The sequence below is a fragment of the Salvelinus alpinus genome, chromosome 13, assembly GCF_045679555.1.
Source record: "Salvelinus alpinus chromosome 13, SLU_Salpinus.1, whole genome shotgun sequence".
Lineage (NCBI taxonomy): Eukaryota > Metazoa > Chordata > Actinopteri > Salmoniformes > Salmonidae > Salvelinus > Salvelinus alpinus.
In genome coordinates this window covers 15,128,901-15,155,668 of record NC_092098.1, presented here as the reverse complement: position 1 = coordinate 15,155,668, position 26,768 = coordinate 15,128,901, and the positions used below count along the sequence as shown (strand labels likewise).

Genomic DNA, 26,768 nt, shown 5'->3' with positions numbered 1-26,768 from the left:
TTAACCCTCGCAAGGCTGCCGGCCCAGACGGCATCCCTAGCCGCGTCCTCAGAGCATGTACAGACCAGCTGGCTGGAATGTTTACGGACATTTTCAATCTCTCCCTATCCCAGTCTGCTGTTCCCATATGCTTCAAGATGTATACCATTGTTTCTGTACCCAAGAAAGACAAGGTGGTAACTGAACAAAATGAAGTGCTTTGAGAGGCTAGTTAAGGATCATATCACCTCCACCTTACCTGCCACCCTAGACCCACTTCAATTTGCATACCACCCCAATAAATCCACAGACGACGCAATCGCCATCGCAGTGCATACTGCCCTGTCCCATCTGGACAAGAGGAATACCTATGTAAGACTGCTGTTCATTGACTACCGCTCAGCCTTCAACACCATAGTACCCTCCAAGCTCATCATTATGCTCGGGGCCCTGGGTCTGAACCCCGCCCTGTGTAACTGGGTCCTGGACTTCCTGACGGACTTCTCCACTCCGCTGATCCTCAACACAGGGGCCCCACAAGGGTGTGTGCTTAGCCCCTCCTGTATTCCCTGTTCATCCAACTCAATTATCAAGTTTTCTAATGACACAACAGTGGTAGGTCTGATTACCAACAATGATGAGACAGCCTACAGGGAGGAGGTGAGGGCCCTGGCAAAGTGGTGCCAGGAAAATAACCTCTCCCAAAAACGTCAACAAAACGGGCTTGGTCCCTAAGACCCACACCAACTTTTACAGATGCACCCTTGAAAGCATTCTGTCAGGCTGTATCACTGCCTGGTATGGCAACGGCACCACCTAAAACCGCAGGGCTAACCAGAGGGTGGTGCGGTCTGCCCAACGCATCACCGGGGGCACACTGCCTGATCTCCAGGACACTTACAGCGCCCAATGTCACAGGAAGGCCAAAAAGAGAATCATTAACATCAACCACGGCATGTTCACCCCGCTATCATCCAGAAGGTGAGGTCAGTACAGGTGCTTCAAAGCTGGGACCGAGAGACTGAAAAATAGCTTCTATCTCAAGGTCATCAGACTGTTAAATAGCCTTCACTAGCCGGCCTCCACCCAGTACCCTGCGCTGAACTCAGTCACTGTCACTAGCCAGCTACCACCCGGCTACTCAACCCTCCACATTAGAGGCTGCTGCCCTATGTACATAGACATGGAATCACTGGTCACTTTAGTAATGGAACGCTGGTCACTTTAATAATTTATACATACTGTTTTAATCATTTCATATGTATATACTGTATTCTACCGTATTCTAGTCAATGCCACTCCGATAGTACTCATCCTTATATTTATATATTTCTTAATTCCATTATTTTACTTTGAGATTTGTGTGTATTGTTAGATATTATAGCACTGTTGGAGCTAGGAACACAAGCATTTCGCTACACCCGCAATAAGATCTGTTAAATATGTGTATGTGACCAATACAATTTGATTTGATTTGATACCCCGTATGTATATCCAAGTTGCAGTTCTTGACACAAACCGGTGCACCCTGGCACCTACTACCATACCCTTGTTCAAAGGCCCTTAAATATGTTGTCTTGCCCCTTCACCCTCTGAATGGTACATATACACAATCCACGTTTCAATTGTCTCAAAGCTTAAAAATCTTTCTTTAACCTGTCTCATCCCCTTCATCTACACTAATTGAAGTGGGTTTAATAAGTGACATAAATAAGGGATCATAGCTTTTACCTCTGGATTCACCTGCTCATTCTATGTCACGGAAAGAGCAGGTGTTCTTCATGTTTGGTATACTCAGTGTATTTTTAAGACTAGTTTGAAATATCTGGATTAAATGCATGGGAGTTTATTTGAGTCAGTTTATTTGATTTTTTTTTTTAAATATACTTTCCAAGTGTATTTCCGAATGCATTCCAATATTCAACTTCTTGTCTTAAAAAAAAAAAGAAATACTTCCAAATGTCTTTGAAAGTAATTGAAATACCCTAAATAGTATTTGAACCCATGTCTGATTGCGACAGTATAACTGGTATTAAACAGTACATTCTCCCTCTCCCTTTTGAATAGTGGTGTCAGACCGCCCCCCTCCCGTGATCCGACAGGGCCCAGCCAATCAGACGGCACCTGTGGACAGCACAGTGGTCCTGGGTTGCATAGCAACAGGAACCCCCACTCCAACAGTCCACTGGAAGAAAGACGGGGTGGTGGTGTCCTCCGATGACTCCCGCATCACTCAGATAGACACAGGAGCCCTGCAGATCCGCTACACTAAGGTAGGGGGCAGCATAACACCCCTCTCACTCATAAAGACCACCACTCAGACACTACTGAATGAGCCCACAATCACACTGTGTCTCTGTGTCTCCTTAGCTTGGAGATACAGGCGTATACACCTGTTTGGCGTCCAGCCCCAGTGGAGAGGCATCCTGGAGGGCGTACGTGGAGGTGCAAGAGTTTGGAGTGGTTGTCCAGCCGGGTCGACCCACAGACCCTAACCTGATCCCCAGTGCCCCGTCCAAGCCTGACGTGACTGACGTCAGCCGCACCTCTGTCACACTGTCCTGGAAACCCAACCCTAACGCTGGGGCCACGCCCACCTCCTATGTCATCGAGGCATTCAGGTAAGTGTAGGAGGGCCGAGATCTAATATGTTTGTCTAATATGTGTGTTCATGGCTGTATCTACAGTGCCTTCAGAAAGTATTCATACTCCTGGACTTATTCAACATTTTGTTGTGTTACAGACTGAATTCAAAATGGATTCAATAGATTTTTTGGGGTCAACCATCTACGCACAACACCCCATAATGAAAAAGTGAAAACGTTTTTAGAATTTTTACCAAATTTATTGAAAAATGTAATTACATAAATATTCACACCCATGAGTCAATAATTTGTAGAAGCACCTTTGGCAGTGATCACAGCTTTGAGTCGTCATGGGTATGTCTATCAGCTTTGCACGTTTGGCTTTGGGGATTTTCTCCCATTCTTCCTTTTTTCTCAAGCCCTGTTAAGTCAGATGGGGAGTGACGGTGAATAGCAATCTTCAAGTCTTTCCACAGATTTTCAATGGGATTCAAGTCTGGCCTTTGGCTGGGCCAACTCAAGGACTTTCACATTCTTGTTCTGAAACTATTCCAGCATTGCTTTGGCTGTATGCTTGGGGTCAGTGTCCTGTTGGAACATAAATCTTCGCCCTAGTCTAAGGTGTTTGCACTCTGAAGCAGGTTCTCATGAAGGATTTGCCTGTATTTGGCTCTATTCATTGTTCCCTCTGTCCTTACCAGTCTCCCAGTCCCTGCCGCTGAAAAGCATTCCTATAATATGATGTTGCCACCACCATGCTTCATGGTAAGGCTGGTGTTAAACAGGTGATGAGCTGTGCCTGGTTTTCTCCAGACATAGTGCTTTGCTATCACGATCTATCACAAGGATGACGCTGGAGAGACGAAGCAGGTACGGGGAGTAACATTTAATACATAACGGACATGGAACGAGACATAAACAGCTTAGCAAACAGAAAAACAATCAATGCAGGAGCAGGGAACAGAGCTGGGGAACTGACACATATAGGGGAGGAAATGAACAGGTGATAAGAGAGGCCAGGTGAGTCCAATAACGCTGATGCGCGTGACAAGGAAAGGCAGGTGTACGTGATGGATGGCAGGAGTGAGTGATGCAAGGCATTCTGGCGCCCTCAAGCGCCAGGGGGAGGGAAAGAGCGGGAGCAGACGTGACAGTACCCCCCCACTAGGGGCGCCACCCGACGTCCCACCTGGGCAAACCGGCCGAGACATGGGCGCTGGGCAAGCCGGTTGAGGCGTGGAAGCCCGACGAACCGGCTGGAGCGTGAGAGCCTGGCGAGCCGGCTGAGGCATGGGAGCCTGACGATCCGGCTGAGTCCAGACGCCTGTCGATCCCGCTGAGGAAACCCGATGATCCGGTGGATTGTGACGTGGGATGGGAAGCCACCGAGCCAACCGAGGCAATGAAACCTCTCGGGCCAGCCAGGGCATGAAAGCTCGACGGGCTGGCTTAGGCACCCCCGGTTCCATCGGCGGCAGAATCCACCCCCGACGTCACCGACAAAACAAACAACAAACAAAAAAAACTCCTGGACAGGCTGGGCAGACAAGAACTGACGATCCAGCTGAGGCCCGACGTGGGATGGGCGCCATCCGAGCCAACCGGGGCAAGGAAACCTCTCGAGCCTGCTAGGGCGTGGAAGCCCGACGAGCAGGCTAGGCACCCCCGGTTCCATCGGTGGTGACCCAGAGCCGATGCCACTATACCAACCAGAACGCCAGTACTCCCCGATGCTTCGTGTGATGGCTTCTGCATTCTATCACGATCTATCACAAGGATGACGCTGGAGAGACGAAGCAGGTACGGGGAGTAACATTTAATACATAACGGACATGGAACGAGACATAAACAGCTTAGCAAACAGAAAAACAATCAATGCAGAAGCAGGGAACAGAGCTGGGGAACTGACACATATAGGGGAGGAAATGAACAGGTGATAAGAGAGTCCAGGTGAGTCCAATAACGCTGATGCGCGTGACAAGGAAAGGCAGGTGTACGTGATGGATGGCAGGAGTGAGTGATGCAAGGCATTCTGGCGCCCTCAAGCGCCAGGGGGAGGGAAAGAGCGGGAGCAGACGTGACACTTTGCATTCAGGCCAAAGAGTTTGATTTTTTCTCCTCAGACCACAGAATATTTTGCCTTATGCTCTGAGTCTTTCATGTGCCATTCATGTGCCTCCAGGCATGCTATCATGTGCCTTTCTTTCAGGAGTGGCTTCCATCTGGCCACTCGCCCATAAAGCCCAGATTAGTGAAGTGCTGTAGAGACTGTTGTCCTACTGGCAAGTTCTCCCATCTCAACCAAGGAACTCTGTAGTCCTGTCAGATTGTTCATTGGGTTCTTGGTCACCTCCCTGACTAGGGTCCTTCTTATCCAGTTGCTCAGTTTGGTCGGACAGCCAGCTCTAGGCAGAGTCTGGGTAGTTCCATATTTTTTCAATTTCCCAATGATGGAGACCACTGTGCTCTTGGAAACACTCTAGACATAGTTTTATTCTCTTCCCCAGATATATGCCTCATCACAATTCTATCTCTGAGATCTACAGACAGTTCCTTGGACTTCATGGTATAGTTTCTGCTCTGACATGCACTGTCAACTGTGGGACCTTTATATAGACAGGTGTTTCTTTCTAAATCATTTCCAACTCTAATCAAGTTGTAGTGACATCTCAAGGATGATCAAAGGAAATTGGATGCACCCGAGCTCAATTTGACATGTCATAGCAAAAGGGTGTGAATACTTATGTACATTGATTGTTTCTGTAATTTATTTTCAATAAATATGCAAAAATATCTAAAAACATGTTCACTTTTTCAGTGTGGGGTATTGTGTGTAGACGGGGTGAGAAAACAAATCAATTTTGAATTCAGGCTGTAACAAAACAAAATGTAGAATAAGTCAAGGAGTATGCATCCTTTCTGAAGGCACTGTGTATGCACTGTTGTGAGTGATTGACCATTGTTCCTCCCTCTGTGCAGTCACGCGTCGGGGAGTAGCTGGGTGACTCTGGCTGATCATGTGAAAACAGAGACCTTTGTCCTGAAGAACCTCAAACCAGGTGCCGTCTACCTGTTCCTGGTTAGAGCAGCCAACGCCTACGGCCTCAGTGACCCCAGCCCCATCACTGATGCCGTCAGAACACAAGGTGAGACAACCCCCTCCTCTACCACCTCTACCTGATGATACAGTCACATTCATCTGATGACAGAGACACTGAGACTTAGTGGTCCTCATATCCTAACCACATGGCTTGGCTGGGCCAGAGTGAGTGCCAGAGTGAACTAACCCCTCACTGTCTCTGTGTCCCCATGCAGACACCCCTCCCACCAGCCAAGGAGTGGACCACCGTCAGATCCAGAGGGAACTGGGGGACGTGGTGGTCAATCTGCACAACCCCACCATCCTCTCCTCCTCCTCCGTCAGGGTGCAGTGGACGGTGAGTAGAGTCCTGGCCCTGGGCCCAGCTGTCTGCAGATACTGTCCTGCCAGAAGAGGTTACCCTAGTGTTTTTCTGTGTCAGCTGTTTTAGAATTATTACACTCAGTTTCTTACACTGCTTGGTCTGTTGGTCTCCCTACACCGTGATGTGCTGGCATGGCTATGTCTAATATTAACAAAAAGCAACACAAACGATGATTTGATTTGTTGACAAATTATGTTCTTCAGAACACATAGTTGAGTCTGTAGGCATAGACTGTGCTGTATAGCCAGCTGTGGGTAGGATGTGGAACTGTTGGCCTAATCAAGACCACCTGTGCTGACAGAGTGGGTTTTGATCCTGGCCTATGAAAGAGGACGTTTATACGTTGTGAGATGTTTCTCCGTCTTTCCCCCATGAAGGTGTTAGTTCCATCAGTGATGTATGATCCGACTTGTGCACATGTCAGGGGTGCGGTCCTAAACAGAGCCAGGGTGTAAATAGTTTAGTTGAGCAGGGCCAAAGCCAGGCAGCCAGGAAGGGAGAAGGCATCCCCATGGCCAGCATCATTGGAAGTTGGCAGGAGAGTCTTTGACTTTCAGCAGACTTGGACAAAAATTATTAATAGGGCCACTGTACAGTACAAATGAACATGATACTTTAAAACAGGTGATAACACTTTGTTATGGGCCTTTGCCAAATAACAGGTCATGGGCCCATAAAGTGCTTATGTAGTGCTAGGTTCCTTAGCTGTATCTACGATACCTAACTCTGAGGCCCATGTTTCTGCGAGAGCTGGTTAGCGGTGTCCTCCTGGCAGTGTCCTAACCAGTCCCAGGCTCTCAGGAAACTGGCGGCTAGTGATGACCTCATGCTGTGGTTTCTCTGAGATCTGGGAGATGAGAGGGTAGAACCTAAGCTCTCCCCGTAGACAACATAGCACAGGGCTGAAGACCTCTCCTGGAGGATGTTCCCTGGATATGGTTACCAGCCCAACACACACAGCAGGAGAGTTATGGTTCATAATGTATATTACTTTTGAATGTAGTGTTTTTCTACATGTGACACACTGGCCCAATACCTCAGACCTCTGTTCTACAGTATGTTCTGCTGGTATAATGGCTCTTTGACACTGGCTTCATAGATCCCAGAGGCTTACAATTAAATAGTTTTGGTTGGAAGTACAATATAAAAAATCAATGCCCATGGCAACCAACATTTTATAGCTATTTAATAGACTCATTTACAGTAGGGTTTCTCTTTCTAGTGTGGGAAGTATGGGTGCTACACAAACTGAATGAACTGGGCCTTTATTACTCCTTTTATGAGTGGAGAAAAATATTCCTCAGGACCCTAACATCTGTTTCCCTTCTCTGCCACTAGGTGGAGCAGGAGTCTCCGTACATACAGGGCTATAAGGTGATGTACAGGGCGTCTGCTGATCTGGGGCAGCCAGGTGGGCAGTGGGGCGTGTTCGAGGTGCGGACCCCTGGAGAGGACGGTGCTGTGGTGCCTCAGCTGAAGAAAGGGGTCACCTACGAGTTCAAAGTGCGTCCCTTCTTTGATGAATTTCAGGGAGCGGACAGCGAGGTTAAGGTGGCCAGGACGCTGGAGGAAGGTAAGAGGCTGGAGCCAGAGGTCAGGGATCAAGGGCTGCTGTTACAGAGGGTTGTGATTGGAAGTGTGGATGGAGATGAAAGGTTTCATACAGCAGTTCTAGTGTTAGGTTGGAGTAGGTTGTTTTTTGTCGAGTTTTATTCGTCTAGGCAAGTTAAAACAAAGACAAATTGACATTTTACATGTATAAATAAATGAATGAGAATTTTGAGAAAACATAACACATCCCTTACACCATACTGTGCTTGCTAATTGTTCCAGAGATGTGTGGATGTTACTGTATGGTTGGAGTAATCATCATTGGTGAGGTTTGGGAGTTTCACATTGTTTAAAGCTTATATGCGTGTACTCTAGCTCTTCCAGTGTGTGTACTCTGTATAGATGAGTGCGTAGCAGCAGCTGTGGAGACAAATTGTTTTCTTAATTGTTATCTGAGTTCATAAGTAGAGCGCCAGCCAGCCCGAGACAACAGACATGGCTGCTTTCATTATCTTTAACCAGAAGGTGCATAAGCTCCCGAGGCCGATGCACTACTGATTCAGTTGAATTGCTCTCATCAGGTGACTAGCACCATCACAGCAGCACAGCACACAAAGTCCCCAAGTATTACTAGAGCTCCAGCAACGTGTCATTCAACACAGCATCAGCTCAGACAATTCCTGTATTATATTGATGAGCAACTTGCCACGTCGACCTGTGGCTTCATGTGGGTTTCATACCCGTGGGCAGATAAATGCAAGAGGGTGTAGAGGGATAGGATGTGGTACATCCAGTGTCCCGGCTCGTCAGAGAAAACGTTGTGTTGCACATTTTCTCAAATCTGCTCACCTTACAAATGCTAACAATTATCACAACATGAGTAGAAATGATTCACTCTAGTTCCATAACCTTCAATTATTATTTATTCTTTAAAGATATTAACCTTGATTCATTCCACATAATGTTCATTAGCTGGTTACGATCATTCTGTTCAGTTCCTTCCTGTTGTTTAGTGCTTACTGTAGGTTTTCAGAATACTCTAGAACTACTGCATATGTGGCGGGCTGATGCCTCTGATCTGAATTGTCACTAAGTGTTCTTTCATGTTCAGTGAGAGACATGGCAGACTCTGAGCAGAGCTCAAATGAGAGTGAATGTCTTTGATGTCATCATGATGTCTGTGCGTCTGTCTGACGGTGTGTTCCTGTCTCAGCCCCCAGCGGAGCCCCCCGGGGCGTTACCGTGACGAAGAGCGATGCCAATGGGACCGCCATCCTGGTCGCCTGGCAACCACCTTCCGAAGAGGAACAGAACGGAATGGTACAGGAGTACAAGGTAAGATGGAGGGAGGGTGAGATAGGGGAACAAACAGAGAGGTATAGAGCAGAACCTCAAGCCTCACACTTTCCCCCTCAAACTTCCTTGGGTGCGTGTGTTTTTAGTTGCTCCAGCAGAGGTGGACTAAGTATTAAGGAGGCGTTGCCATCTACTGGACTAATGTTGAAATGTCTTATAACAGGTATTTTGGCATTTACTGAAAGAACCAAGTCCCTGTCTTACTATCCCCCTCCCCTTTATTTTACACTGTCCTCTCCAGATCTGGTGCCTGGGCAACGAGAGCCGTTACCACGTCAACCGGACAGTAGATGGCTCCACCTTCTCCGTGCTGATCCCCAGCCTTGCGCCAGGGATACGCTACAGCGTGGAGGTCGCCGCGAGCAACGGCGCCGGCCCTGGGGTCAAGAGCGATGTCACCTTCTTTCAACTTGGTGAGCTGGTCAACTGTAGTTAACACCTGACAGCCTCCCCTGAGTTTCTAAAAATACATTTGATCTCAGAACCAGGAAGCGGAGAGGTGAGTTCACTGTTAATCCACTGTCTACTCCAGGTCAACACCGGTTCAGCCTGTCTAAGCTCTTTTCATTCGTAGCCATCGGATAGATGGTCTGTGTGATTTGCATACTGTGTCTCACCATGACCAATGTACACAGTACAGGGTGTCCATCTCGAGTCCCGACATGAACATGTCCCTGAGTCAGCTCACAATGCCTTTACTCAGGTATCATCATCATCAAAATAATGACCATTTAGCTGTGTCCTGCCTTAGCCTCAGTTTCACCATTCGTGACAAAAAGCACACACACCACAGGCATTTTCAACTCGATTTTCCACCTCCATCTTCTTAGCACATTCCAGATTTTTCGCATGGTCCATATCAAGCATTTAGAGTAACTTCATAGAGCCAATTCACGAGGATAATGTCACCTTGAGTCAAGTCTCAAACCTTGGCGTCCAGTTCACCTCTTGGCCTAGCACTCTAAAGAGGAGCAGAGAATGAGAACATTCTTCATGACAGATTATGTGCCCAGATGTATTTAGAGAACTCCTTTCTCCAGCTGTCTCTCCTGTCTCTCCTATCTTATCTATGTAATGTTGTTTTCCATCTCCGACTCCTGGCCTTCAGTTGAACTTTAATGTTTTGAAGGACTGATGTTTGTCCTTCAGGGTCCGCCTCACTTTCTTTCCCTGCCAATGTTCTATGATATAATATGCTATGTACATGTTCTATGTCTCAATCTCCTCCTCGTCCTCCCCCTCTTCTCCAGACTCTACGGGTCAGATGATGGACAGTCCTGAGGACCAGGACACGCTGTCTCAGATCTCAGACGTGGTCAAGCAGCCGGCGTTCATCGCGGGCATCGGCGCCACCTGCTGGGTGGTCCTCATGGTGTTCAGTGTGTGGCTGTACCGTCACCGTAAAAAGAGGAGCGGCCTCAGCAGCAGCTACGCCGGTATACGCAAAGGTCTGTAGTGGATGTGGGTTTAGGTGTATATATCGGGGTGTTTGTGTGTGTATGGGTTACTGTGTGTGTGTGTATGGGTGACTGTCTGTGTGTATGGGTGACGGTGTGTGTGTGTGTGTGTGTGTGTGTGTGTGTGTGTGTGTGTGTGTGTGTGTGTGTGTGTGTGTGTGTGTGTGTGTGTGTGTGTGTGTGTGTGTGTGTGTGTGTGTGTGTGTGTGTGTGTGTATGGGTGACTGTGTGTGTGACTGAGAACTTTGATGTCCGTGTCTTTGAAGGTGTTTACAGTATTATACTGCAGTCAGTAGAGTATCAATGGTGGATCACACCCAGCTAATATGTTGTTGTGGAGAGATTGGACAGTGAGAGTGATCAGGAGGGGTAGACAGAGGGAGGACATTAGGTTGGTGTTGTGGTCGTTTAGCTGAACGCTGGTAACCTGCGCTCACTGACACACAGGTTAGACACAGTCCTCTGTGTCACCATTGCATTTATTCACTTCAGTCACATTAAGGTGTGTTTTTCTCCAGTAGCCCATAGTGTGACTTGCCTCGTGTCAGCTGCTTTTATCCTCAAAGTAGGGAGCCTGATAACCACATCTCACCCATAAAAGGGGGTTGGTCTAATCTTCTCCCCTGACTCAAAGACCTCAAAGGGTAGTGACGATTAGACGCCTAGCTGGCACATCCCAGATTACGCTGACATTCAAACGGTGACATTTAAGGCTCATTTCCAGGCCACCGCCCGCCGCCCCTCTCCCTGGTGAAACACAGTTAGAGTAGGGACAGGCCTGTCAGCCAGGTATTATGACATGTGTTCTATCACTGTTATCGCCCTCGCTCTGCCCCATGTGACCTCCATTATCCACAAGGCCACTTGTTCCTGAGACCACCGCGGTGGTGATTGATGCGTGTGTGTGTGCGTACGCGTGCGTTTGAGTGTGCGTGTGCGCGCCAATATGTCTGCCGGTTTTAGTTTTTTTTTCTCCACAGGCTTACGAAATGTATATTTTGCTATCAATAAATGACCCTTCTTCTCACTTTCTCTGCCATCTCTTTTTTCTCTCCTTCCCTCCCTGTTTGGCCCTGGGTTTGTTCCTGCAGTTCCATCATTCACTTTCACTCCTACAGGTATGTATGGCTGTATTCTGCTGTAAACATGTATTTGAGTGCTGAATGCACAGTTATTTACCCATGTGTGTACTGAACTTGAAGCTCCTATGATTCAGAGATGCCTGTACACAAACACAGTTCTCTCCCTATGTACTCTGTTTCTCGCAGCACTCAAGGCCAAGCTATTCCCATATACAAACAGCTAATGGACTTAGTGTATAAGTTAGGTGGCCTCACATCCATAAACCAATCTTTTAAAATCAAATCTTGCAGAGGGAGGTCAGTAAAGAGCTATGAAGTGATGTTCTGACATAATGTGAATCAGGTGACAGACAGCTCCTAAAGAGGTCATAAGCCCCTCCCTGTTCCACCCTCTTAGACCAGACATAGACAACCGACACACAGCAAGGGCAGATAGTGCTGCTGAGTCACTATGCTTTGTGACGAGAAGAGAGGCATAAATACAGTCCCATGTTCCCACTTGTCCTTCACGTACTGACTGTACTGTAGCCGTAGGATAGTGTATCTAATCATGTGGTTGAGGTGACTCACCCTCCAGTGAAGAGGATGTGTCTGAATTGCAGGGGGATCGCTCACTGTGAAGTGTGACTCAGGGCCAAGATATCATGGTTAAAGCTATCAGACTGATTTTGTTTATCTGCATGTACACCTCTCAATGCTAAGTGCCCCGTGTGTGGGTTACGTGTGTGGGTTACGTGTGTGTGTGTGTGTGTGTGTGTGTGTGTGTGTGTGTGTGTGTGTGTGTGTGTGTGTGTGTGTGTGTGTGTGTGTGTGTGTGTGTGTGTGTGTGTGTGTGTGTGTGTGTGTGTGTGTGTGTGTGTGTGTGTGTGTGTGTGTATCAGTTGTGAGTCAGACTGAAGAAAGGACAGCTGTATGAGTACAGAGTGACAGACAGGTCACACCAACCTGGAGTTCCTCTTTTATATGCAGGTTTTTTTCTTGTGTTTCTCACATTTGTTCTCTTTGTTTGATTCAGTGGCCTATCAGAGAGGAGGAGAGTCTGTCTGCAGTGCTGGGAGGTAAGGGGCATCCCAATGTGTGGTTATATGTGGACACTTTACCAGATAGGCTTTTCTCACTGTCTATATAGCACTTATTATGGCGTTTGAGAAATGCAGGAGGGAAAGTTGTAGAAGCAACAACAGAGTATTCCCTACTCTAACCACCAGAGGGAGATCTCTCCCTGTCTAATAACTGACAAAGGACAGAAACTCCCATACCCATCCGTGACTGAAACCCTGTTTACTTGACTTGGAGTAAAGCATGTTCTGTATGATAATGGTTCTGGTTGTGTGGTTCTGGTTCTGGTTCAGACCTGGGCTGCTGAACATGGGGGAGAGTGTAAACCAGCCGTGGCTGGCAGACTCCTGGCCCAACGCATGTGCCAACCACAAAGACTGCAACATCAACTGCTGCAACAGTGGCAACGGCACCAGCGACAGCAACATGACCACCTACAGCCGCCCAGGTCAGTAACGTTACAGCTACAAACCTCTTCTGGTGATACTGGTCAGGTCCCAGTAGTGGAACATATGGTACAGTTGAAGTCGGAAGTTTACATTCACCTTAGCCAAATACATTTAAACTTAGTTTTTCACAATTCCTGTTTTTAAACTCAGTTTAGACTCAGTTTTTCACAATTTAATCCATGTAAAAATTCCCTGTCTTAGGTCAGTTAGGATCACCACTTTATTTTAAGAATGTGAAATGTCAGAATAATAGTAGAGAGAATTATTTATTTCAGCTTTTATTTCTTTCATCATATTCTGAGTAGGTCAGAAGTTTAACTTGGGTCAAACGTTTCAGGTAGCTTCCCACAATAAGTTGGGTGAATTTTGGCCCACTCCTCCGGACAGAGCTGGTGTAACTGAGTCAGGTTTGTGGGCCTCCTTGCTCGCACACGCTTTTTCAGTTCGGCCCACAAATTTTCTACGGGATTGAGGTCAGGGCTTTGTGATGGCCACTCCAATACTTGACTTTGTTGTCCTTAAGCCATTTTCCCACAACTTTGTAAGTATGCTTGGGGAAGACATACTTGCGACCAAGCTTTAACTTCCTGACTGATGTCTTGAGATGTTGCTTTAATATATCCACATAATTTTCTCTCCTCATGAAGCCATCTATTTTGTGAAGTGCACCAGTCCCTCCTGCAGCAAAGCACCCCCACAGCATGATGCTGCCACCCCCGTGCTTCACGGTTGGGATGGTGTTCTTCGGCTTGCAAGCCTTCCCCTTTTTCCTCCAAACATAACGATGGTCATTATGGCCAAACAGTTCTATTTTTGTTTCATCAGACCAGAGGACATTTCTCCAAAAAGTACGATCTTTGTCCCCATGTGCAGTTGCAAACCGTAGTCTGGCTTTTTTTGGCGGTTTTGGAGCAGTGGCTTCTACCTTGCTGTGCGGCCTTTCAGGTTATGTCGATATAGGACTCGTTTGACTGTGGATATAGATACTTTTGTACCTGTTTCCTCCAGCATCTTCAGAAGGTCCTTTGCTGTTGTTCTGGGATTGATTTGCACTTTCGCACCAAAGTACATTCATCTCTAGGAGACAGAACGCGTCTCCTTCCTGAGTGGTTTGACGGCTGTATGGTCCCATGGTGTTCATACTTGTATACTATTGTTTGTACAGATGAACGTGGTACCTTCAGGCATTTGTAAATTGCTCCCAAGGATGAACCAGACTTGTGGAGGTCTACAATTTTTTTTCTGAGGTCTTGTCTGATTTCTTTGATTTTCCCATGATGTCAAGCAAAGAGGCACTGAGTTTGAAGGTAGGCCTTGAAATACATCCACAGGTACACCTCCAATTGACTCAAATTATGGCAATTAGCCTATCAGAAGCTTTTAAACTAATGACATCATTTTCTGGAATTTTCCAAGCTGGTTAAAGGCACAGTCAACTTAGTGTATGTAAACTTCTGACCCACTGAAATTGTGATACAGTAAATTATATGTGAAATAATCTGTCTGTCAACAATTGTTGGAAAAATGACTTGTGTCATGCACAAAGTAGATGTCCTAACCGACTTGCCAAAACTATAGTTTGTTAACAAGAAATGTGTGGAGTGGGTGAAAAACGAGTTTTAATGACTCCAACCTGAGTGTATGTAAACTTCCGACTTCAACTGTATATAGTGATATAATGCAAATCAAATGAGCGATGGAAAAACAAACATGGCTTCAACATAAAACATGATAATTGATGGTGTTATGTATATGACTTGACTTCCTGAAGGGTTAATGAAGGTTTAATGAAGGGGTAAAGTTTTACTAGACCTAACCCCATGTGGTCTCCTTTCCATAGCCGACTGCATCGCCAACTATGGCAGCCAGCTGGAGAAGCTGCAGGGCGGTCTACAGGGGCCTGAGCAGGCTGTGTACAGCGACGTGGACCTCTCCAACAAACTTAACGAGCTCAAGACTTTCAACAACCCCAGCCTGTGCTACGTGGGCCCAGGGGGGGGGCCGCCCACCCCCTACGAGCCCACCCCCTATGCCACCACCCAGCTCATCCAGTCCAGCATCCTGAACAAGGCTGCAGCAGCTGGGGCCGGGGCCCCTGACATACGCTGTTGGAACCAGCCCCCCTCCCACCTGCAGAAAACACAGATGCAGTACAACATCATGGAGCAGAACAACAGGCTTAATAAAGGTGAGAGGATTGGAGACTTACAGTAGCAGAGGGTATTTCGGGAAGTTAATACTTTTTTTGTTTATTTGTTTTACTCTGTGTAGTCAACAAGTCAACATCAGGGGCTTTTCAAGGAACTTTTTCATGGGGGGGGGGGGGGGGGGGGATTGGGGACCAAGAACCATTCATGGAAAATCAACAAATTGTATCACAAATAGCGTTAAAAATTCGCTTAAACTACAATGCCCTAATCTATTCAAATAAATACATTTGAAAATTAACATAGGGAAAATATTCAAGTTGGATACATGTTCAGTGGGAACTGGATTTTATGAAAGTTAAAGCTCATTTACTGTATTTTTTATTTTATAAGCTCTAAAATGCTATTTGGAGAACAGCAAAAACAAACAAAAATATCTCCAGCCATTATCACCTCGGCTGCTGTAGCTTCATTCACCTCAGTCGATACGGGACATACCCACCATTCTACAAAAACATGACATACAGCAAATAACTGCTACACACTAGCTCTGCCCAATTTCCTTTTCAAGTCAAGCAGCAGTTACGTAGCCATCTTCCACCTCTGCACTTCATCAACTGAGAGAGAAGTTGCGCTGTTCACTGCATCTGGACAATCTGCTCTCCATGGTCCTAAAGCCAACCCCTAATACCGCTAAACAGCCTGCCCACTGCCTCTGAGCAGTCTGGTCTTAAAGGTCCGAAAGCCAACCTCTACTACCGCTAAACAGCCTGCCCGCTGCCTCTGAGCTGTCTGCTCTCCATGGTCCTAAAGCCAACCCCTAATATCGCTAAACAGCCTGCCCGCTGCCTCTGAGCTGTCTGCTCTCCATGGTCCTAAAGCCAACCTCTAATACCGCTAAACAGCCTGCCCGCTGCCTCTGAGCTGTCTGCTCTCCATAGCCCTAAAGCCAACCTCTAATACCGCTAAACAGCCTGCCCGCTGCCTCTGAGCTGTCTGGTCTTAAAGGTCCTAAAGCCAGCCCTGATACTGCTTGAATGCCAGAACAAACGCACCAACCTTTCCTCTCCAATCTGAGCCAGACTGACAGCGCTCTGACCCAATGAGAATGGGAGGGTGCCAACCCATGACCCCCCTCTATCAACGCCCCTGGTCAATATATCTGTTTAACTCTGTCTGTCTCTCTGTCGCTGCGGTCTTCAGACCACTATAGAGGAGATGGGCCCCTGCAAGGCACCGTCCCCTATAACCAGGCCCACGAACACAGCACAGGAGGCTCTCACCACAGCTCTGACAGGGGCAGCAGCAGTACCTCTGGTGAGACACTGAGCACACTGACTATAGCAATAGGACAGATAAGTATTTTGTTCTGCAGTATGTTCGAAAAGTGTTTTCTATTGTCTCTGCAGGGAGCCAAAGTCATAAGAAGGGAACTCGCACTCCCAAACTTCCCAAAACGAACACAGTGAACTGGGGTGAACCTCTGCCCCCTCCCCCTGCCAACCCCCCACCAAGCCGGAGCTGTGATGAGTATACCCTGCCCATGGAAAAAAGCTTTAACCCAGATGCCCCATGCACAATGCTTACCTCACGGATGTACCTGCATCCGGATGAGATGGAGGAAGAGGAGGCGGAGGAGGGGATGGATAGGTGTCCCACCCCCCCTGTCAGAGGGGCAGCCTCTTCCCCTGCGGGTCTGTCCTACAGTCACCAGTCTACAGCCACTCTCACCCCCTCCCCCCAGGGAGACCAGCACAACGGCCTACACAACGGAACAGACCACCACAGGTAACTATGAGCCCAACTCACACTGCATCTCACTCATCCCAGCTACAACCAAAAACCATATATATTGGTCCATGCTTTGATCCTTTCCCCGTCTTCCTCCTTAGACAACACGCAGCCAGCCCACCTCCTCCCCCGCACCCCCTCTCCCCCCCACACACCTACGGCTACATCTCCAGCCCCCTGGCACTGGATACTGACGGCCAGGAGGAAGAGGAGGAGGATGAAGAAGAGGAAAGGGATGAGACGGATGCGGAGATGGCCCAGGGTCACTACCACCAGCACCAAAATAACCCCCAGCCCCACCAGAAACTGCCCCACCACCAGCACCACCCTCCCCCACGCAGGCTGCACCTCCGGGGGTTGGAGCAGACGCCGGCCTCCAGCACTGGGGACCTGGAGAGCTCTGTGACGGGCTCCATGATCAACGGCTGGGGCTCGGCCTCCGAGGAGGACAATGGCTCGTCAGGACGCTCCAGCGCTGTCAGCTCCTCAGACGGATCCTTCTTCACAGACGCAGACTTCGCCCAGGCTGTGGCCAACACTGGAGACTACACAGCAGGCCTACGCATGGCCAGGTTCCCAGAGGACACCGGGCCAGCAGGTGAGGAGGAGAGGGGAAAAATAAATTGGGTCAGGGGAAAATAGCAGCAGAAAAACACTAGATATACCTTCTTATATAAACGTCCATGTACTGAATGTTTGTCTGTTCCCTCAGGGCGAAGGTGCCAGCGTCCCAGCAGCCCCCTGTCCACAGACAGCAACATGAGCTCTGCAGTGATGCAGAAGAGACCGCCCAAGAGGCACAAGCAGCACCAGGCCCAGGCTGGCCACCAAGGCCACCAGCAGAGGAATGACTTCACTGACGGTAAGGGACTGGACCTGAGACACGGGTCACTTCACGGAACGGCTCTCCCATTGACTTCTCTCAGCTGTACAGTACATATTCCTTGGTGAATAAAGTCTGAAGTTCCACTTCTGTGTTCTTCTCTCCTCAGACTCGTGTATGCCCTTGAAGTCTCCTAGTCACATGTCGCGGTGTGGCTATGAGGTGAGGGGGGCCACGCTCCCTAGGATTGGCTCTGGGGAGGGACGGGGCCGCAGAGGGAGTGCAGGGGGCCAGAGGACCAGAGAGGGCTCTGTGGAGAGACGGGAGGCGCAGGACAAGAACAGGACTCCACAGGGAGGCAAGGGGAGCAGCAAAGGTCGTCAACACCCAGGTACTTACTGCAATGTAGTATACTTCCCATATGGTTTGTGTATTGGAACAAATACGTACAAATATGAGCATTATAACCTTTTGCTTTTATGTGGTTTCTACATGTCAAAATAAATCCCCTTGAATCTGTCTCTCTGTTCCAGGTTCTGAAGACATCCTCCCGTACAGCAGGCCCTCGTTCCCCTCGGTACAGGGCCAGAGCCAGGGCCAGGGCCAGAGCCAGGCTCAGAGCTCCTCCAGCTCCATGTCCTCCCGGGGCTCAGGGGGACGGAGGAGAGATGGGGCCCGCAGGAACCCCACAGACACACTGCCCAGCATCGCAGGCTTCCAGACCCAGGAAGAGGAACTAGAGGTGAGAACAAGATGCTCATAAAGTGTCAGTTTAATCGTTTCCATTAGTTGAAATTCTGTGTCCAAAATCTAGTAAGTCTATGAGCTTCTTTTGATGGCCATTAATCGAGGGGTTGCATTATAAACTTGTGTCCACAGCTGCTGGAGAGCTGAGGATCATGGGAGGAGGACAGGAAACTGCCACAGTGCCCTCACAGGAAGGCTTGAATCTGACATCAGTGACTATTATGTAAATTACTTTTCTTATCATACAGAATAAGGGGGAAAAAAACATAACAATACTTAATATTAGTTTTTCTTTTGACAATTTCTCATTTGATGCCATTTTGGAGGGGAAAAGAAAGTGTGAGAAAAAAAGTGCGATCACGTTTCAGTCTGTGCGCTCACTGGTACGAAGCACTATTAGATCATTGTTTACATGAGTTGTTGGTTGAGAACTGGCCTCTATGGTGAGCTAGTGACTAATATGAAAGTACATGCACATTAGATGACTGTTGTATACAGATACCTTGTCTTGGACCACCTTCTGTGGTGCCTCAGACTGGTCTTGGCATGTCTGTTGCGCCTGTTATATTACTGTAATTAATATTTGGACTTCACCATCCATCTTGTAAATTGTTCCGTCATTTTGCTGCCACAAAATTGCTACAATGGGATTTTTACATTTGTTTTTAATGTATTTTTGTAATGCACTGTTATTGTTTTGTTATTGATGTTGGTCTTGTCAATGTGCGTTATTTGTTCTACTTTGGTTTCAAAAGCACAATCACTTAACTTTATTTTAAACCATTGTTATCGATGACGTTCCGTCTTAAAAGAGGAACAATGATAAAAAATAATGTTGTTGATCGTTTTCTGTATACGATTGGACGAGTGTTATGTGTCTTAATATTCTGTTTCTGTTGGGATTGGGATGGAAACGAGACTCCCCTGTCTAGCTTAGGTTTAATTGAAACCAGAGTGATCATTTGGACTGAAGGGTACACTGCCCAAAGCGGTGACCAGATTTATCCATTTATTATGACACAAACTACTGTGTTGGTCGGATTATACCCTCATGTCTACAAATGCACTTATGAGGAAGTGAGAGAGACCGCAGACAACCTGAGGGACACATTGTACCAATAGAGAAGGGTGAGGAAGCCCCATTTCTCTTAGTAATAGTCTCCTTTCCAGATAAGTTAAGGGTGAAAATGTTGACGGATCCATCCTGGAAAATGGACTTCTCCGTGCCTGGTGATGGGTAGCATTTTGTCCATGAGCAAGCAACACACAGTGACACATCCACCATTGTTTCCCAGCAAGACAGGGTTGAAGGAAGTGAAATGAATACTGACCCAAAAGAAGGACTAAAGAAGAAGACTTGAAAATCCTGCAGCTTGGAGATGGAACAGCATGTTGTTGTTGGGTTTACGTTCTTTATGGCTACATCTAGGCCCAGCTTTGAGTCCATTTCTTTACTTCCTACACATGTACAAAATGTGTGAAACGATGTTCACTGAGGGCACCTGACATTTGTTTGGAGTTTGCCATGTTATAAAGAATTACACTACTATGTTCATGATGTCAGCCATGGCATTTCATTTCATTACTGAGTATGTTAAAAACGGGATGAAAAAAAAAACATTGTCATTTTATCACATTATTTATTATTAAAATATCTTCAAATGCCACTGTACCGTTTGAGATCTCTTCTTATTTTGGGTTGTTCTGTTTTTGTTCACTTGTTAGGTTGAACGCTTATTCCTCTAGCATTTCTCCAGTCAATAGAGCCTAACACAAGGTTGAAGTAAAGAAGGAAGTTGGGAGATGGAGAGGAAGAGGGAGAGCCACCCAAAAGCCTGTTCTTTATGGGAATGTGATGAGACACGCTGTTTAATTAACCTCACTCATGAACCCTCGTGGTTAATTAACAGAGCAGCTGTGTGCTGTCAAAAGGAAAGAGACGCTCTGGAGCCTAGCACAGGTGTGGCTCTCGGTGAGTGTGTCACGTGTGTGTGTGTGTGTGTGTGTAGTGGGGGATGGATGGCATTCAAAACTACAGCTACAAGCGGCAGCCAACATCCTTTCTTTGTCCTCCTCTGAGAACAAGATTGTGATGGAGAGAAATAAGCTGTCAATCAGCTACCCACATACAGTCTCCTCCAGAAAGAGTATAACGTCTTCCTATTGTTTAACTGTAAGTACATCTCTGCATAATCAGCGAGAGCAGAGCAGGAGACACATGCTGAGCTGCTGGAAGTCCTATCACTGATGAAACTACACAATTGCATTCAAATATAGATGGGACAGATTGCTGTTATAGCAGAAGCTTCTTTCGCCATCCGAGTGGAATGAACAGTGTCCCGGCAGCTGTACAGGGCTGTCTGTAAAGACTAGCTACCGATACATTGATGTCCATAGCTCTAGTCACCACAGTGCTAATTCCGTACCGTGAGGGGTCAACACGATGTAGCCGCCGCTGCTGCGTCTTGCCCACTCTAATTCTCTGTGGTTCACCAGTAGGACCTGCTGATGGAGTCAAACTCATGCATTTCCATCCTTCTTGCACTCTCCATTAATTAGGTCATCTATATTTCCTCTGTACCATTCAGTTGTCTGTGGGATGACTCCGATTTACTGCTAAAGTGTCTGAGGAGAGACCTTATGATAGTCAGGAGTTAGTTATTTTGCCTAATCTGGTGGCCTCCACTTCAATTCAATTTTATCCAGATATACAGTATTACAGTAACTGAGTTTAAGGGTTAAAATCGAACGTTTATTTAACTAGGCAAGTCAGTTAAGAACAAATTCTTATTTACAATGACAGCGGGTTAACTGACTTGTTCAGGGGCAGAACGACAGATTTTTACCTTGTCAGCTCAGGGTTTCGATCCAGCAACCTTTCGGTTACTGGCCCAACGCTCTAACCTGCCCCAACATGCACACGCACACACAGATCAGCATTCTTGCGCATGAATGTACGCACACACACATGCACACACACACACTCCCCTGGCTATCAGAGTAGTGTGCAGGCTTTGATGATGGATCACAGTCGAGGCGAGACACGCTTTTCGTGTCAGCATCAGCAAATAAACAGAGTCTATCCATCTTCATTATGCCCCAGTGTGGACAGCCTCTGAGGCCGCTACCCAGGAAGAGGGGCATTACTGGTAATGGAGTCTTTAGAGCAGTCCTGGGAGACTGGAACTGCTGGCTGGTTTCCATAGGCCTCAAACTACACAGAAACCGCATGGTTGCCTTTATATAGAGGAGAGACCAATTTACGAACTTACAGTCAATTTCAATGGGCGAACCCACAAACGCAGAGCGCTGCTTAAATGTGGAACGTTGAGGTCTTGAATGTGATGAATACAGCTTTATTTTCTGTCCCTCTGGGTTTCAGTTCTCGCTGAACACAGCTAGTCTAATGCCAGGGTTGTAAATGCCATTTGGTCAAATATTAAAATCAATAGCTTCTCCATTTGCCACAGTAAGCTGAATAAGGATTACTTTCACTCTGCCATTTCTCAAGTATTAAAGTCACTGTCCTGGGCCATGATTGAAGTGGTCAGTCGCCCATCAGTATGTTTCTCCACATCGATCTCCCTGGTACTCCAGCAAGCATGTCTACCCCAGTGCAGCACTTCTCAGTTGGGGGGAGAGAGAGAGTAATCCCCTGTCACCTCCTCCCCTGTTCTGCCCATGCAATTAAACCCACGCACCAGGATTAGACTACCCCCCTGCCTGCCTCCCCCATCTTTTCCCCTTCCATCCTTTTCCCTCATCCCCCTCCTACCCCCTTCCCTCCTCGCTGAGTCAATTAAACAACGACAAGAGGGATTTAATGCCCCTCTCTGTAGGCTCCTTCTCTCTCTAAATCCTAACTCAATCAAACACCAGAGGAAGAGGAAATGGCTCTTAATTGTTGCCTGAATTTCTGTTCTAAATGGTTTCCATGAAATTAAGCCACACCCGCTCATCAAGCCTGTGGCATTTACAAGCAAACATCAGTTTATAATCATTGATTTCTTGAACTTGTAAAATGATTTCACTTTGGTTTCCCCCTTTGATCATTTACGCACAGCCATTACATTACCAAAATGTGTTAATAAAATGTCAATTAGTATTCCTGTTAACCCCAGTATCCAATTTACACACCAGTGTGTTAATCTAAGTAAGATAATAAAACAATCCCCATGAAAATCCATCAGGTTATGCTAGAGATATCAGTTTTTTTTTGCATTGGATGCATCTCAATCCACCTCAGTATGTCGCAATTTCACATCTGCGGTGAAAGGTGGCAGAGCTAGAGCATCTGCGGTGAAAGGTGGCAGAGCTAGAGCGGTGTCTGTCAGACCATGAGACATCCTGAAAATCAGTCTTCTCACGAAAATGTCTGTAGCGTCCGAACAATTTCACCTACAAACTATGACCACTCTATGGAAAGGGGAGACACTCACTAACACGATGGCCATTTCAGTTTTTCTCTACGACCCCCACAAACGTCAGGGGACTCGTCTGAAGTCGATACCATCGATGTGCCAACTTCTGTTTGTAGCGTCCGAACCGTTTGACCTACAAACTATGACCCCACTGAGGAAAGGGGAGATTCTCATGAACACAATGGTGTTCTCAGTTTTGCTCGACCCCAACATGTGTCACCGGACTCATCTGAAGGTAACCGGTACAGGTATTTTTTGTATTCTAGAAGTATGAAGGTAGTTTTTTGCATACCCAAAAAAGTGGTTAAATATGTGTAAACAGTATAATATATTGGTATATTCAGAACTCTTCATTCAATATCCTACCATTTAGTTTTGACCGAATAATATTTTCCTGTAGATACGTTTAGCCCACCGTCTGTCTCTGTCTGCCTGTCTGTCTATCTGCCTGTCTGTCTGTCTGCCTGTCTGCCTGTCTGCCTGTCTGTCTGTCTGTCTGTCTGTCTGTCTGTCTGTCTGTCTGTCTGTCTGTCTCGCACCTCCTCTCGTCATGCCGGTGTCTACTCTACGAGTGTTAATTTCCTGCTTCAGTGGAACGAGTCACTCCAGGAGTGGTTTGTGACAATCCTCTGACGCCAAGCTGGAGAGAGAACCCTTGAGTCGTCGCTTACTGTTTAAATTATTAACAGGAATGGTGTCAGTGGTGTGCAGCCACTCATAGTCCTCTGTACCTTCATTGAATCATTTAGGGGAAGGGGATGGAGAGGAGTGGGGGGACAACCATTTCTTCCCCCTGTTATTTCACTCTATTTAAATATCATTAAATGAGCACGTCAGCATTCCCAGAAATGTTACCATCCAATTATAATGCTATTTTCGTGTGTTGTTTGTTGTTGTTTATAGATTGTATGCAAATGAAAACCTTATTATATTATTCATGTGCGCCAGGACAACGCACAAAATGCAATCCATTGTGTTACACAAGCATTATGCAGTCTATTTAGCAAATCTAAATGCACATGACTCTACAAGCTCTGCCATTATGACCGACATGCAGACAGACATGCAGACAGACAGGCAGGCATGCAGACAAGCAGGCAGACAGCTAGGCAGACAGGTCGGCAGACAAGCAGGCAGACAGAGAAGTCATACAGTACACAAATCTATAGAGGACATTGAAATGTCATTGTATTACCCTCCAGTCCCACATTGAAAGCATTGTCAACATAAATTCACACATAGCCCATACAGCCCCAGGGAATCACACCTCTTATTTTATCTTCATACTGCCCTAGGAGCAGGCCATATGGTTGGAGAGACACACCATTGTCCTAAAGCACTGGTGCCAAAGCAAACCATCCACAGAGGGAGCGGTGAAGACTCTGTTCTAGCTTTAGAAGCCATGTGTTTCTGATGTGTGTGTGTGTGTGTGTGTGTGTGTGTGTGTGTGTGTGTGTGTGTGTGTGTGTGTGTGTGTGTGTGTGTGTGTGTGTGTGTGTGTGTGTGTGTGTGTGTGTGTGTGTGTGTGTGTGTGTGTGTGTGTGTGTGTGTGTGTGTGTGTGTGTGTGTGTGTGTGTGTGTGTGTGTGTGTGTGTGTGTGTGTGTGTGTGTGTGTGTGTGTGTGTGTCTGCATCACACATTTGTGTATAAGCGTCTCTCTGTGTGTGTGTGTGTGCGTGTGCATGCGTGTGTGTATGCGTGTGGATTTATTTATCTCAGTCTGTTTATCCTTGGGCTCATAAGTGATTAATGTAGGTGGCCTTCATGTCGCTTTTATTTGATTAAGAGAGAGGAATAGCAGCTGCTTGAAATAAAAGCAGTTAGATAAGCAATCTGGTGTGTTGCTCACCCAAAGTACCAAAACTAAACATATACAAAGGGTTGTTTGGATAATTTTTTCAATAAATCTTTTTTTTGTAAGCTTTGAAATGATATCACACTCAAGCATTAATGTTTTCCAGTGATGAAGACATAGATTTGGCATTCAGGTCCAAAAAGTCACTTCCTGACCACTTCTTCCATGGGCAAACATGTATGGAAGGTTTTTTTAAAACCAAAAGGGATGCTGTCAAATAGTGATTGAATTCAAATGGATTTAACCGATAATATCCGAAGAAATTGAAATAGAAGCAAATGTACAACAAACAAAAGTAGTTTGCTGTCATTTCATCTGCTTGATGTGATTGTGAATTAGCTTTAGTTGGCTAGCTGGCAAATAAGAAGTAGCTAGCCTGCATAGCTACATGGGAATGATTTGTTTAGCATAGTAACTATTGATAATAGAGCTCGCCAGCTTGTAGTCCTAAAAAACACAAATGAGTTAGCATTTTCTACCTCTGGTTGGTTCGCCATAGAAAGCAATAGTAATGGCGTCTTTTTGTAGGCACTAACGGAGGTTAACTCCGCCATGGCTGGTTGTCCAAAGACTATGGGGAAATGAATTGGGGTTTTGGAAGGTTTTTGGATAAACTCAGAAAATAAGGTCTGTGGTAAACACAAGCTTAGGAGATCTTATATGTTTTGTTCTGTGAGATAATGTTCATCAGCAACGTTACTTTTTGTGAAATTTTAAGCATTTATGTAAACACATAAAGCACATAAAGGATTGATAATTCATAAAGATCATGATAACTGACTGATATTATCTTACAGAACAAAATGTATAATATATTCTAAGCCTGTGTTAACCTCAGATCTTATTTTCAGCGTTTATCCTAAAACCCCATTATTTTCCCATGAATTTCCCCATGCTGTGGGATTATTTAAGACACTGTTTGAAGAGGTAGGGATTCAGGTGCTTTCAGAAGATGGGCAGGGACTCCACTGTCCTAACTTCAGGGGGAAGCTCGTTCCACCATTGGGGTGCCAGGACAGAGAAGAGCTTGGACTGGGCTGAGCAGGAGCTGCCCTTCCGTTGTGGTGGGAGGGCCAAAAGACCAGAGACCAGTACTCGGGTTGGGGAATAGGGTTTGAGCCTGAAGGTAGGGAGGGGCAGTTCCTCTTGCTGCTCCGTAGGCAAGTACCATGGTCTTGTAGTGGATGAGAGCTTCGACTGGAAGCCAGTGGAGTGTGCGGAGGAGCGGTGTGGCATGGGACAACTTGGGAAGGTTGAACACCAGATGTTTCATTTCTGTTTTTTAGGACAACAAACTGGCAAGCTCTATTCCTATGTAAGAAACAAATGGGGAAAAGATTGGGGTTTTGGGATATACAGTGGCAAGAAAAAGTATGTGAACCCTTTGGAATTACCTGGATTTCTGCATAAATTGGTCATAAAAATTGATCTGATCTTAATTTAAGTCACAACAATAGACAAACACTGTCTGCTTAAACTAATAACACACAAACAATTATACGTCTTTATTGAACACACCATGCAAACATTCACAGTGCAGGGTGGTCCGTCTGATAAGGTAAGCTTTCCCACAATGTTATGGCTAGAGAAGTAGCTAGCTAGGACACCGGTACATACTGTCCTTCGCCCCCGTCTGTCCTTTGCCCACTGCTTTCCCACAGTTCTGTTAACGTTAAGGCTAGTGGTGGAAAAAGTATTCAGTTCATTCATATTCATACCTGAGTAAAAGTAAAGATACCTTTAATAGAAAATGACTTAAGTAAAATTAAAAGTCCCCCAGTAAAATACAATTTGAGTAAAAGTCTAAAAGTATCTGGTTTTAAATGTACTTAAGTACAGTGGTGGAAAAAGTACTAAATTGTGATACTTGAGTAAAAGTACAACGTAAAAGTACAACGTAAAAGTAAATGCTATACATCACATTCCTTATATTAAGCAAACCAGATGACACGATTATCTTTTTTATTTGTATTTATTCAGACGGGCACATTCCAACACTCAG

At 46.3% G+C, this 26,768-nt stretch overlaps 1 protein-coding gene across 2 annotated transcripts in view; it reads left to right on the top strand.

Annotated features, from left to right (window-relative positions):
• The window catches only part of LOC139537179 (roundabout homolog 1-like), a 228,864-nt gene extending 208,707 nt beyond the window's left edge, over positions 1–20,157 (top strand). For both annotated transcript variants that reach the window (XM_071338197.1, XM_071338198.1), the window contains 19 exons: positions 2,047–2,252; positions 2,350–2,600; positions 5,544–5,710; positions 5,880–6,001; positions 7,367–7,601; positions 8,793–8,914; positions 9,177–9,348; positions 10,186–10,383; positions 11,484–11,510; positions 12,490–12,532; positions 12,827–12,981; positions 14,823–15,170; positions 16,333–16,446; positions 16,539–16,917; positions 17,022–17,518; positions 17,633–17,782; positions 17,913–18,134; positions 18,277–18,485; positions 18,623–20,157. In XM_071338197.1, the coding sequence (XP_071194298.1) occupies positions 2,047–2,252; positions 2,350–2,600; positions 5,544–5,710; positions 5,880–6,001; positions 7,367–7,601; positions 8,793–8,914; positions 9,177–9,348; positions 10,186–10,383; positions 11,484–11,510; positions 12,490–12,532; positions 12,827–12,981; positions 14,823–15,170; positions 16,333–16,446; positions 16,539–16,917; positions 17,022–17,518; positions 17,633–17,782; positions 17,913–18,134; positions 18,277–18,485; positions 18,623–18,637 (3,632 nt within the window). In that variant the 3' untranslated portion in view covers positions 18,638–20,157. The remainder of the gene's footprint in view (positions 1–2,046; positions 2,253–2,349; positions 2,601–5,543; positions 5,711–5,879; positions 6,002–7,366; positions 7,602–8,792; positions 8,915–9,176; positions 9,349–10,185; positions 10,384–11,483; positions 11,511–12,489; positions 12,533–12,826; positions 12,982–14,822; positions 15,171–16,332; positions 16,447–16,538; positions 16,918–17,021; positions 17,519–17,632; positions 17,783–17,912; positions 18,135–18,276; positions 18,486–18,622) is intronic.
• The last annotated feature ends 6,611 nt before the right edge of the window (positions 20,158–26,768 follow it).